Source organism: Jaculus jaculus, chromosome 16, assembly GCF_020740685.1.
Source record: "Jaculus jaculus isolate mJacJac1 chromosome 16, mJacJac1.mat.Y.cur, whole genome shotgun sequence".
Lineage (NCBI taxonomy): Eukaryota > Metazoa > Chordata > Mammalia > Rodentia > Dipodidae > Jaculus > Jaculus jaculus.
The window spans coordinates 56766757-56779543 of NC_059117.1; the positions used below are offsets into that span (position 1 = coordinate 56766757).

General features: G+C 43.4%; 1 protein-coding gene across 1 annotated transcript in view; it reads right to left on the bottom strand.

Annotated features, from left to right (window-relative positions):
- Positions 1–12787, bottom strand: part of Plcl2 (phospholipase C like 2) — a 219330-nt gene that overhangs the window by 85997 nt on the left and 120546 nt on the right. The window contains exons 2-3 of the mRNA XM_004661324.2: positions 3327–5813; positions 432–635 (exon numbers count right to left, since the gene is read on the bottom strand). Coding sequence (XP_004661381.2) covers positions 432–635; positions 3327–5813 — 2691 coding nt within the window. The remainder of the gene's footprint in view (positions 1–431; positions 636–3326; positions 5814–12787) is intronic.

Here is a 12787-nt window from a genome sequence, read left to right on the forward strand (position 1 = left end):
CCTTAAGGCACAGCAAGTCTTGTGATGGAAGGACCCACCCCTGATGGTATTTCTAACCCTTAAAACAAAATTAGATATCTCATCTTTACTGGTTTGAGACATGGAAACAAAATACAGCAATGGCTAGTTCCAAGAAGGGATAAACAATTCTTTATTGCCCATGACCCTGTAGAAACCAACTCAGATACAGTTCTAAGGAAGCCAACTGATGTCTAATCCCACGGAAGCAAGCTTCTCTGATTCTGCTTTCTGAAATGGTGATAAGACACCAAACTCTCAAAGACAGCCAGGCCAGGAGAGCCTCTTTTCCAACATAAGTAAATGAAGAGAGACAGGAAAGCACATGTCAGCAAAAGCTTCTCAGCATGTCTGGTATGGTATCCTGAGACACTTCTCTCCCCAGGCTACATGATGGGACAGGCAGGACTCACCGTGTCGTATGTCGTTACAATCTTCTTCAGGACCTCAGGCACGATGGCCTGCAGCTCCATGGTGGGATAGGGCTCGCTGAGATTCAGGACCACCAGCGGTGTGTTGTCAGGCCCCAGGAAGCGGGGGGACACTGCCAGCATGCACTGCATGAGATTGGCCACTGAGGAGAGACCACATAGCTCCTTGAACGACACCACTGCATTCTGACAAAAGGAGAGAAAGGAGAAAGGAGGCGCGTGGTCACTAGCAGCCACAGCAAAGGTACTCTGCCTGATACACCTGGCTGTACCATAACCAGCTGCTGCAAAATTTGTGATGAAAGAATTAGATTATCTTTTTTTATTTTCCGAGATAGGGTTTCACTCTAGTCCAGGCTGATCTAGAATTTACTATGTAGGCTCAGAGTAGCCTCAAACTCACAGTGATCCTCCTACCTCTGCCTCCCAAATGCTGCGATTAAAGGCGTATGCCACCATGCCTGGATTTTTTTTTTTTTTTTTCTTTTTCAAGATAGGGTCTCACTCTAGCCCAGGCTGACCAGGAATTCACTATGGAGTCTCAGGGTGGCCTAGAACTCACAGCAATCCTCCTACCTCTGCCTCCCGAGTGCTGGGATTAAAGGCATGTGCCACCACTCCTGGCTGTTTGGCTATTTTTTTTAATTAAAAAAAATTTTTTTTGGTTTTTCAAGTAGGGTCTCATTCTAGCCAAGACTGACCTGGAGTTCACTATGTAGTCTCAGGGTGACCTTGAACTCACAGTGATCCTCCTACCTTAAAGGGGTACATCACCAAACCCAGCCAAGCTTATCATGATTTTATTCGTGGGGTGATATGACTGTTTTCCAAAGCAAATATAGATACAGCCTTTCCTAACACCAGTTTATAAAAGCTAGGGAAAATGGTAAGTCAAATTCCTTGGAAAGGAAAAGCCTCTTTTTAGGTCAAAGGTCACAGCAGGATATAAACAGAAAGCACGGCTGGCTTCATTCAAGGAAGAAAAATAAAGGACCAAAAGAAATGGGTTTAAAATTAAGTATCAAAGACACCAGTCATCCAAAAAGGAAGGACTTTTGAGGATACTGCCATTCACTGGTGAGGGTCCCCAAGCCTTGATTCTCCCTGGCTTTCCTGTCCGTATTTCCACTAAGCTCAATCCTTCTTTCCCCACACTCTCACTCCTCCCCTCTTTTTAGAGGAATGCCCTTGGGATATCTGCTAAAGGAACTGGTCAACACCATAAAACACCATGAGTTGGCACTTCTTGAGTACTCAGAGCCAAGCTACCCTATCATATTTATTGCACACTACCTCACTTAATTCTCCCAGAAAGCCAGGAGCAAACTTCATCTATCTAATAATAGGTTCACAAGTCAAGGTTTTACCTGGAATCAGGTTTTGAGGCCCAGACTTTCAATCACTATGCCACAGTAATGGATCATTTCTCACCACAGCAGGAGGCAGGTGTGTGTCCTATGTGGACAGCACGTGTGTCTAAGCCCTGGAGACCTTGTACCTTCTGTTCCCTTAGTTTAAATTTTAACATTTTATTCTTACTAATACTGAGTTAAGCATAGCCATCAAACTTTCTGTCACTTCTTTCAAAATAACTTTAATGCTATGTACAGAAGTAGGTCATTAATTTCTATTATATCTGATGTTTAGTCCCCCAAGCAGTATATACACTTCCCTGTTTTTCTTCACAGCATACCCCTGCACCTGCAGTGGTTTCTCCTTCCCATCACCCACCCTGAACTGTAGCGTAGGTCCCTCCAGGGCAGGCAGCTTCCACTGGCCCCACCACATCCTTACAGCCAGCCTGCCTATGCACCCAGCACCACTGAACACCATCACCCACAGCTCTGTGGGACTCAGCGCATGGGCTCTGAAGGCATGATGTGAAAGCTCCGGCAGGTCCCCATGGGACTCCTGTGCCAAATGCACACCAGTAGCCACCAAGCAGGAGACGATGTGGCTTGCTTGGAGCTGAGGGCTTACCAAAGCACTTTTACTCTCAGCAATGGGGAAACCAATTTGGGGCATGTTTTGACCCTGAAAGGATGAAAATAAATGTCCCTACTGTGGCTAGGCGGTTTTATTCATGAGGTACCTTTCTGCATTGGTAGGAGGACACATGTGGAAGTGTTTTCTGAGTTAGAATTTACTGATGATGTCATTTTCTGTGGTTTACCTCACAGAGTGCCTACCGCACTCAGCACCTCTCACACAGTGATGGGCCTTCTGGGAGGCAGGCCCTTGCTGCCTAGTTCTGAATCTCCCACAAGCCCTTGTACCTGTCAGATGTGTAGCCCATCCAGCCTTAATTAAGTATACAACTGCCAACTGATGGCTCTAAGTCACCATACAGTTCAGAACTGATTCGCCTTAAGAATTTCATAAAACAGATATACCACATGTATTTTATTTATGTAATTAGCTATCCTCTGAAATAAAGATGGGAGTCAATATGCAAGCATCTGGGCTCATTTGAGAGCATCCCAGCACTATAGCAACATAAGAAAGATCCAGAATATGTCTCTCTTACATTAGCCTATCTCCCTTTTAAAATGTCATTCACTTGTGCTCCATCTAAGGAAAAGAATATTTAAAAACAACAGAGATCCTCAACCTGCCATGAGAAAAATAAAAAAAGGGAAGACTGGATTAATTGTTAAGTAAGTGAGCAACATAGCCAGTCTATGCTAGCATACAATCAACGTTTCAACAACTACAGTTTGAGATATCTGAATGATATGAAATGAGACTAGCAATAAATATCCCAATAGCCATTTGCAATTTACAAATTATTTGGAATTAAATATACGGTTGTAAAAACAGTATATCTTCACAAACCTTAGACAAGTACCTAGAGCCCCAGCACAAGCGCGCACGCACCTGCATGTTCTCTCTCAGGTCTGTGGCATCTCGTATCGGGGGCTGGGCATTCTTGAACACTTCATCTACTGTTTTAATCCATAGTGTTCGGAGAGATGCGTATTCCCTGGACTTTTTCCCTTTTCTCACAGAAAGACCCCTTTTATGGGGCTTCCCTCCTCCTCTACGGTTAGTGATGGCCACGTGGACAAACAAGGAAGCATGCGCGAGGACCTCTCCAGTCAGGGACTGCAGGGGCACGTGGCGGTAGCCCGTCTGTAAGCATTCAAAAGGGATCGTGTACTGGCCGATGAACTCGTCCCCGATGTAGTCGTCATCCAGCACGACGAAGCGCACCATTGCCAGTTCAGGGAGGTTAATTTGAAATTCAAAGCTTTCATCAAAAATCGGGGCATCTCCATTCTGGTTCACAGTTTTTGTCCTTTGCTCTGCGCAGTCAGCGGGGATTCCATGGATTTCCACATAGACATAGGGATCCACCACATCACCTTTGGCACCTGACCCTTTGGGCTTGGGAAAGTTCTGGCCACTAATAATTTTGATATGAAGCAGCTGAGGTGAGACACCAGGCACAGAGTCCTTCGTGTTGGCACTGAAGAAGGAGACCTCTTCCCTCATGATGGCTGGCCGAAGGACGTAGCCACAGTTTCCGTTCTGCCGAAACCAGCCAATGTTCAGGTCCATCATCAGCCCTGGCGTCTGAAAGTTCATGGCGACAATTTGACACCCACATTTCCAGAAATCTTGGGGATTCATGTTACTAGAGTCAATTCTCATTGGACTAGGAAAGACCCGGGCAAGAAAACGCTTGTTGTAATTTACAAAATCCCCAGGGTTTTCATTGGCATACCTGCTGGCAAGCACTTCATTAAATGAACATACTTCCCAGTATTTCTGAACCTGAAATGACACCTGAAATTCTTTGAACTGGACTGACTTACAGATGCTGACCAGCTCAGACAGTTCTTTGCACAGCTGAAATCGCTTCACAGGCACATGGTTGGGTTGCTCCACATTCTCTTTCCCCATCCGCTGGGACATTTCTGCGCCCTCATCTTCATCAGTAACATCTCCCTCCACTCCAGAGCAATTTGAAGACAGCTTCTTTGCTTTGATCAGTATTTTGCCTTTCAGAACATCTGGGGATGGGAGATAGGATTCTTCCACATTGGGTAATGTTGTATACAGCTTGTCTCCTAAAATTTTCTTCATGTGTTGAACCATTACCTTCTGTTGTTTGATAGAACAGTGGTTTTCTAAACACAAGATAAGGGGATATTCGGAAGCAAAGAATGCATACTTGTTAATGATATCAATGACACTACGGAACACTATCTGAGAGGTCATAGTGTGGCCTGTGTAAATCACAGGTTCATTATCTGGCCCATCCCATACATCTAACTCAACACTCCGGCAACCCATTTTAAGAGCTCGAATATATCCTGTGATGTCGGAGGGACCCCGGAACTGATCCTCTATTAAGTATGTATTATGAGATGAGTTTATAAAGTAATGAGATAGAGGTTGTTTCATATCCTGACAGACCTTCTTGTGTTCCGGATCAAATATATAACAGTCAGGTGACATCAGGTAATTGGTAAACCCATCAATTGAGAGCCAGCCCTTCTCCTGTCCTTCTTTGGATGGCTCATAGTTGTGAATAATTTCAAGGCTTATTTCTTCATTTATATGTGCCACACCCTGTTCTGCCTCAAGAAACATCATAAGGTCCTTGGTATCTAGGAATTCTTTATTGCTTGAAAACTGAACTAAAAGGAAATAAATTTCAGGTCTAGTACAAAGCTCATGGAAGACTTCGATAAATTCTTCCTTTGTGACTTCAGTACCCGCTTTGTCCTTTGACTTATGCAATTCCTTGAACTTCAGCTCAATTTTGCTTGTTTTTAAACCAGGATTGAGGTTTCTGATGCACTGCACAGCATTACACAGAGTTATATGCCCAAGATTGTCTACATCCACTTCACTAAACATCTGAGAAATCCAAGAAGTCCTCATGTTGTCTTGGCTACTTTCTAACATATCAAGCGTATGTTTCCCATAAGAAATTAGGTATCTGAGTCCCGTCACCCATATGTTAGCAACATCCGCAGAGTTAGCCACCAGATCAAGTGACTCATAATTCTCTCCATAGATGACTGAAAATGCACAATCTTCAGATATCTGGTCAGAGATGCCATTGCTGCGAAAGATGTCTGTGTTTTTCCCTGTTCTCACTTCCTTGATAGATTTGATATCAATCTTGGCTTTCTCAGAATCCTTCTTAGATGGCTCCCACCTCAGGCTTTGCATGTCGGCGTCCAGCAGGAAATAGCGATGGTAAATTCTGGAGTTGGAGCGGACCTTTTTGAGTTCTGAGCCCTCCACCATGGAGTTGATGCAGTCACTGGCGCTGCTGATCTTCTTCTCTGTCGGCATGCTGCTGAACGACACTGTCTTCTTTCGTTCTCTTTTCTGTTTGGTGCCATCCTGGGGGGATAAAAGTATGTTAGAATAACATATCCACAGGAATTAATACTCAGGACTAGTAATTACAATTTAATTTCCCTGAAAAAAAATATGCGATGAGCATTGCCTATGCCAGGTCCTGTGATGAATGGTAGTTACTTATCTCTAAAGTGCAGAAGAGGCCTTGGAGAGCACAATCTAATACCAACAGTGAGAAATTATTGCTGAATAAAAGCAGTTCCTGTTTCTCAAGGAACATGGAGAAAAAACTGGCATACAGAGGTGACAACAAATTTTAGGGCCTGGGAAAATTTAAAACGCTAAATAGGTTAGAGAAGGCATGAGACAAGCATGAACCAAGCAGAGGGCCTTTCTGAGTATGGGGCTGTGAACTTGCACAGGGCACACACCTATGAAGCAGGTGCTGTGTGTATATAGTTCTCCCCCACACACATATTCAAAAGGCATAGGAGGATGGAGAGATAGCTCGGGGCTTAAGGTGCTTGCCTACAAAGCTAAATGACCCCTAATGTTTCCTCAGTACTCATGTAAAGCCAGATGCACAAAGTGGCGCATGCATCTGGAATTCACTTGCAATTGCTAGAGATCCTGGCTGATCTATTCTCTCTCTCTCTCTCTCTCTCTCTCTCTCTCTCTCTCTCTGCCTGTCTCTTTCTGTCTGCCTCTCTCTATATATCTGTATGCTCACAAGTAAATAAATCAATATGTTTTAAAAAGGCACAGGGCCATGTGTCTCTGAATTACCTAGATTGCCTGGATAAGCATGCCTATTTCAAAGCCTGTGGACTCAGATCTCTAGAGATGATGGTTGAGACTTGCATTCAGGTAGCACCCTACATGAGACAGACATAGACTATAGCCTGGCCACTTTCAACATGTTTTTTGTATTTTTATTTATGGACTATGTAAATGACTAGAAGTAAATGTGTTAAATAGGTAGACAATGGAGTTCCAGCAGAAGTTTTTGGCTCTTCAGAGTCCCACAACATATTGTTCATGGTCCTACATACTTTAAATTGACACAATTTTAGTACTGCAGTTGTATTAGGCCTGAGAGAAAGGCCTACATTATAACTGAGATGCTTAAAACATTCTAGGAATGGAGTTATTGAAAGTTACTACTGTACTGATGCTGACAACAATGTTACCTAGTCTAATATAACTACAGAATATGGTACTACCCAAGTGGAAAGCCAGGAAGCACCTATCTTGCTTTAACAGCTAAGCCATCTCTCTAGTCCGAAGAAGCACCTATTTTCAGGAGTTTGTGCCCTCAGCTTCCTTGTAAAATGTAGTACTATTCAACCTTATGAGTTGACATTCACATCTACATGTGTATTCTCCCCTGTAGAGATATCTTAATTTAAAAATAAAAAGTTCACATGACCACAAACATCTTTCACTATCTTAACTTAAAACATAACATTGCATTTTGCAAAATATATGAGATCTGTGATAAACTTTCAGTATGTAACTGTCTTCATAAATAAGGAATATGAAGGGACACTGGGACTGTATAACTTTCATGACAATAAGGAAAAATCATGTAGAATATTATATAAAAGCTATTTTGATTTTTCTCTTTTGTACAGAATCTATTTTGAATAAAATTTTCTCTATAGTTTAAAAAGCTATTATGCTATTCTATGTCTAAAATTTAATACCACTTTTACTTTTTGATTACCTGTATTTCCAAAAGCAATTTGCAGAAAGTAATTAAACTTAAACTTTAAATCATGTGGGTATCATTTTCCTCAAACTTTCAAAATGAACCATAGAGGCTTTTGTGATCTGAGAGCCAAGATAAAAGCATTAAAGCCATCAGGCAGAGTATTTCTTTATAACTGTGTCCTTGGAACTACAAAGTGCAGAAGGGGTAAAAATTGTGGTAATTGTATCTGTAAGATGCATTGTATCATAGTCATTCTGAATCCACCAAGCATAGACTGTATTCTATCTTTTCAAGTGACCTGGCATGAAATTAAAGTTGTAATCAGTCATGCATACGAGCATGAAACAAATGTATAAATTTCCTATTTTTCAGAACTAAGGATATCTTTGCTTCTGAAAAGACACATTTACCTTTAATAAAGGCAGCACAGGAAATCAGCGAGGGAATTTTATCATCTTTATGAATTGCACCTCAAAGTGCCACTAGTAAAAAGAACTCACAAAGATAAATGAGAACGTTTGTCCACTGATCCACTAAAGACAGAAATGGTATTTTCTCAGCATGGTCATCATTCCTTCTGTTGTTTTTACACACTGATTAATAATCTACTACTACTTCTAATTTGTTACAAATGATACATTTCAAGTTCATGGTTTTCTTTGTTATCAAGAGGACAAAGACTGAATAGCAAGGTTGGTTCCTAGCACACACACAACATAACACATATGCTTCTGTGCTGATATTTGTGGCACAGGTGGCAGCATAAACATCACTCTGGGAGATGGGAAAGTAATGCCTTCCTATGATATCTGGCCTCACTGCAGGCCCAGAAACAAGCGAGTCAAGTGACCATGGACTCCTAGCCAATTAATCAGATAAGCCTTTTCTCCTTTTAAGTTGCTTTTCTCAGCTATGTGGTCATAATGACAGGTTTGTCAACAAGGAAGGGAATAGGTGTGGGCTTGATTGACATCATCAGGTGGACTAGAAGCAGGTGGTTGGCTATCCATGACCAAGACCAAAGGAAAGAAAGGATAAAAGGGCTTGAGTAGGGGGAGATGAATTGAGGTTTAACAGTGGATATTGGACCCCAAGCTCCCCATATACTGTTCATTTCAACCTCTCTTTCATTCTGCAGCCCAACCAAGATTAGACCTTGCCCAACCAAGCTAAGCTGCTGGTGCGTAGCAGAGTGACAGCCTACTTTCTATGTTGATCCTGATACAATGGACTCAACTAAATACTGGGCAGGGTGTGGTGGCACATGCCTTTAATCCCAGCACTCAGTAAGCCAAGGCAGGAGGACCACCGTGAGTTCAAGGCCAGCCTGAGACTACATACTGAATTCCAGGTCAGCCTGGGCTAGACAGACTCCATACCTAAAAATAACAAAACAAAACAAAGAAAAAAAAAAAACTGGACAGAACTCAAACCCTATGCGCCACATGTACATATTTTACCCAAAGAGTAAATAAACCACATGGATCTAACAGACATGCATTGGTCACTTAAAACTGGAGGAAAGTAACTGAGTTTCTGCTGAAGAGGTGTCTTAAATAATTTCAGAAATAGTAACACTGGACTGGGGAGAGGGCTCAGTGAATAAAGTGCTTGCTATGCAAGCATGAGTACCTGAGTTTGGATCCCCAGAATCCACGTAAAGCTGGATATAGTGGCTTGAGCATCTGTAGCCCCAGTGCAGGGAGGGTGAGATGGAAAGCAGAGATAAGACAATCTCCCAGAAGCTTGTAGGCCAACTGGTCTGGCAAACACAATGGTGAACTATGGGAGACTGCCTCAAACAAAGAAGAAGGTGAGGAAAACACTCAAAAGTTGACATCTGACCTCCACATATGTGCCGTGGATGCGTCCCTACACACACACACACACACGCACACACCAATATAGTAAAGCATGAGTGGAGAAAATGACATGAGAACTTAGTCAGTAGTATATTTCTGCTATCCCAGGACACTTACTAACACTAAGAGAAAAACACACAAAAAGCTCTGAACTGAGAAATACAAGTTTCATAAAAAAATCTATCCCAAACCAACCCTAAACTTTTTAGTATTTCATCATAAAACTTAGAACTGTAAAGCTCAAAGATATTAACTAAAACTTATTTGCAGAATAGCAATTTTGTGTCAAAAATGATTTTCTGTAAAGCAATGAACTAGAAAGAGGAAATTCTTCTACGACCCAGAAAATACAGGAAGAATGAAAATGCTTATAAGACTCACACTCAGCATTAAAAGTAGAAACAGTCACATTGTGTACAGAGGAAGACAAATGTATTTCTAGAAAAGCTACCTACTTTATTTAATAGAAGGTTGCCACTAAAAATAGAAGGCCATCTGGGATGTTTAAGTAGTAGCAACTTCATAAATGGGCATGGGCAGTTTCATAAATTCTCACTCTGAAATAAAGTAACAAATAGGTGGGCCTCATTCCTTCCCTGGCAGCAAAGTGGCTGGCAAGGATGCACTGGATGCTGGAGGAGCTTGGCCTGGGGCAGAGGCTGGTCTACGAGCACTGGGTCTGCTACGCCTTGTTGGAAGAGCTAGATCTGGAGGTAGAGGCCTGTCCAAGGGTACATGGGTAGCTATGCCATGATGGAAGGAGAGCTCAATCTGTTTCCTACTGTGCTCCTCCTATATTTCACAAATGTTTTGTTTCTATGAATTTAAAGAAGGTTGATAACTCAATACCTAGATGAATACCCTGGTAAAAGAGCGAAGGAGTACATGCAGTGGCATGGTTTGCCAGCAGAGATGTCAGAATGGGAAGAAGGGTGCAGCTCCATATGCCTCTGGTTTGTGTCCCATTGTTTTATTAGAATTATAGATAAAAGAAGGGGTCTATACAGTTATCAAAAGGAGGATGTTGAGAATTAAAGAGTTGAGAAACACTGGATTAACGAAATTTGTGCTGGGCGTGGTGGTGCATGTCTTTTAGTCCCAGCACTCGGGAGGCAGAGGTAGAAGGATTGCTGTGAGTTCAAGGCCACCCTGAGACTACATAGTGAATTCCAGGTCATCCTGGGCTACAACGAAACCCTACCTTCAACCCCCCCCAAAAAAAAGAATGAAAAGAAGACATTTGTGTCTTTTATAAAACAAGAGAAAAGGCCTAAGGAAAGAGATTGGGGTCCATTCAACAAGCACAAGGCCTGACCTTTCTTCTGCTGGTTAACAATCACTCTGAACTGAAGGAATTAGTCATGCTGGGCTCGTCAGGGTTACCCAGCAGCTTCCATATATCTTTACAGCTCCATGGTGTGTGCTCCCAGATGGGGGGGGGGGGGGGGGAGCGGGGAGCAGCACCAGGGCAAAGCAGTTACTTTGAAGGTCGGTTCACAAATGAGATGAACTGAGACAACTAGAGGCAGGTGAGGGCAAATGTGGCTCCAGTTCACAGGGGAGGACCTTCAGTTACAAGTAACAGAAGTCATGTGGCCCAGGGATGCCTCCCCTCCACTGGCCTCCCCCTGTGCTATGCTGGTTACTGCATTCCCAGTGCTCCCGGTACCCAGGTGTGAAGAGACAAAAGAACAGATATGCTAATAGCTTGGGTAGCGTAAAAGTCACGGAAGCTGGGACCAGTACAGCTCAGATAGTGACAAGTTACAGAAAGCCAAGAGAAAATAAACTCTATCCTAAACAAATGATAACTTTTCTTATTCCTATCAGAGAGCTGTGATCATAAGGCAACTAAGGGAACTGGATTCCAGAGAATGATAAACCCGTCCAAGCACAAATGGGACACAGAAACTCATGTTTGGTAGACCATGAGACAAAGTGGTTCCCATGGAAGCTCACACCCCAAACCCAAGGGAACAGTGCTCACTGGGGGAGCAATCTGAGGCCAGAGGTACATAATGATAACTTGCAACACGAAGCCATAAAATCAGTTAAAACCCTAAGGAATTCCCAAGGCCATGCACAGGCCAGTATGTAATTTCGCTGTAACTGGGTGCTCAGACTTGAAGGATCTACACTCACGTGCACAGCTTCTCTGGTAGTGCCACAGCAGGAGAGAGAGAGAATGAGGGAGGGAGGGAGGGAGGGAGGGAGGGAGGGAGGGAGGGAGGGAGGGAGGGAGGGAGGGGGGAGAAAGAGAGAGGGAGGGAGCGCGCCCCTCCTGGCACAGCAGGAGCTGAGGCCGGCTCAGGGACAGCAGGAAACTGCCTACTACTCCAACTCTCCTGTCATATGAAGCAAAAGCCTAAGTCACAAAAAGGACATTAAGGCCTTTCTCCCAGGCCATATACCTTTACAACTAGTCAAAGCTCACTGCCCCAAGAGGTAACAGAACCTCTTGGATGCAGGAACCTGCCCTAATGATAAAAGAGCAGAGTTCTGCTATGACCAGGGTAGGGGCAGAAAACCATCTCCTGCCCAAACTCACCTGTGATTCAGACAGAAACTGGTTGCTGCATGGAGCACAGCGGGAAGGTGGCGAGGCCCTCCCCCGAGCCCAGTGTTGAACAAGGACTCAGAGTCCCACAATCCCACCACAGCCTGTCATGGAACAAGCTGTGTACCACGGCAAAAGAAAAAGCATGGAAAGAGGGCCTTTCTGACAGGCTCTCAGCTGAACAGTAAGGGCGTCCCTTTACACTCCCAACAAGCACATCTGGCCCCACCTGAAGGCTCCCTGGTGGAGGGATCAGTTCAGTGGTGTAGTGGGGAGCAGCAGTCATTCAGCTCCAAAGCTGGCTCAAGTGCTAATCAGACTGACTCAAACCCCTTAATGTTCATGAGCTAACATGTCCGTTCCTCAACATGGACATTGTCTCTATCAGTGTCTATGCAGCATGACATCTGACAGTCAATAAAAAGTACAGGACACACAAAGAAAGTAAGAAAACAACAAAGAGGCATGGTTAGAAACAAAGCAATCAATCAAGCCAGACTCAGAGGTGACTCAATGTCAGAACTAATAGATGGGGACTTAAAAACAGCTACTACTAATAAGTTTTAAAAAATGGACAGTGAAAGCCTGGTATGGCAGTGCAAGCCTTTAATCCCAGCACTCAGGAGGCAGAAGTAGGAGGACTGCTTGCTGTGAGTTCAAGGCCACCCTGGGACTACAGAGCAAGTTCTACGTCAACCTGGATGGTATAGTGCCAAAGAAAGATGCAAGTCAGAAGAAATGGTTTGAAGGAAATGTTACTTCAAAACAATAATATCTGAGATGATGAATCCTTTGACAGCATGAAAAGCAGACTAACCACAGACAAGGAAAGAATCAGTGAACTTGAAGACAAATCAACATAAAATGAGAAAAGACATCCCCC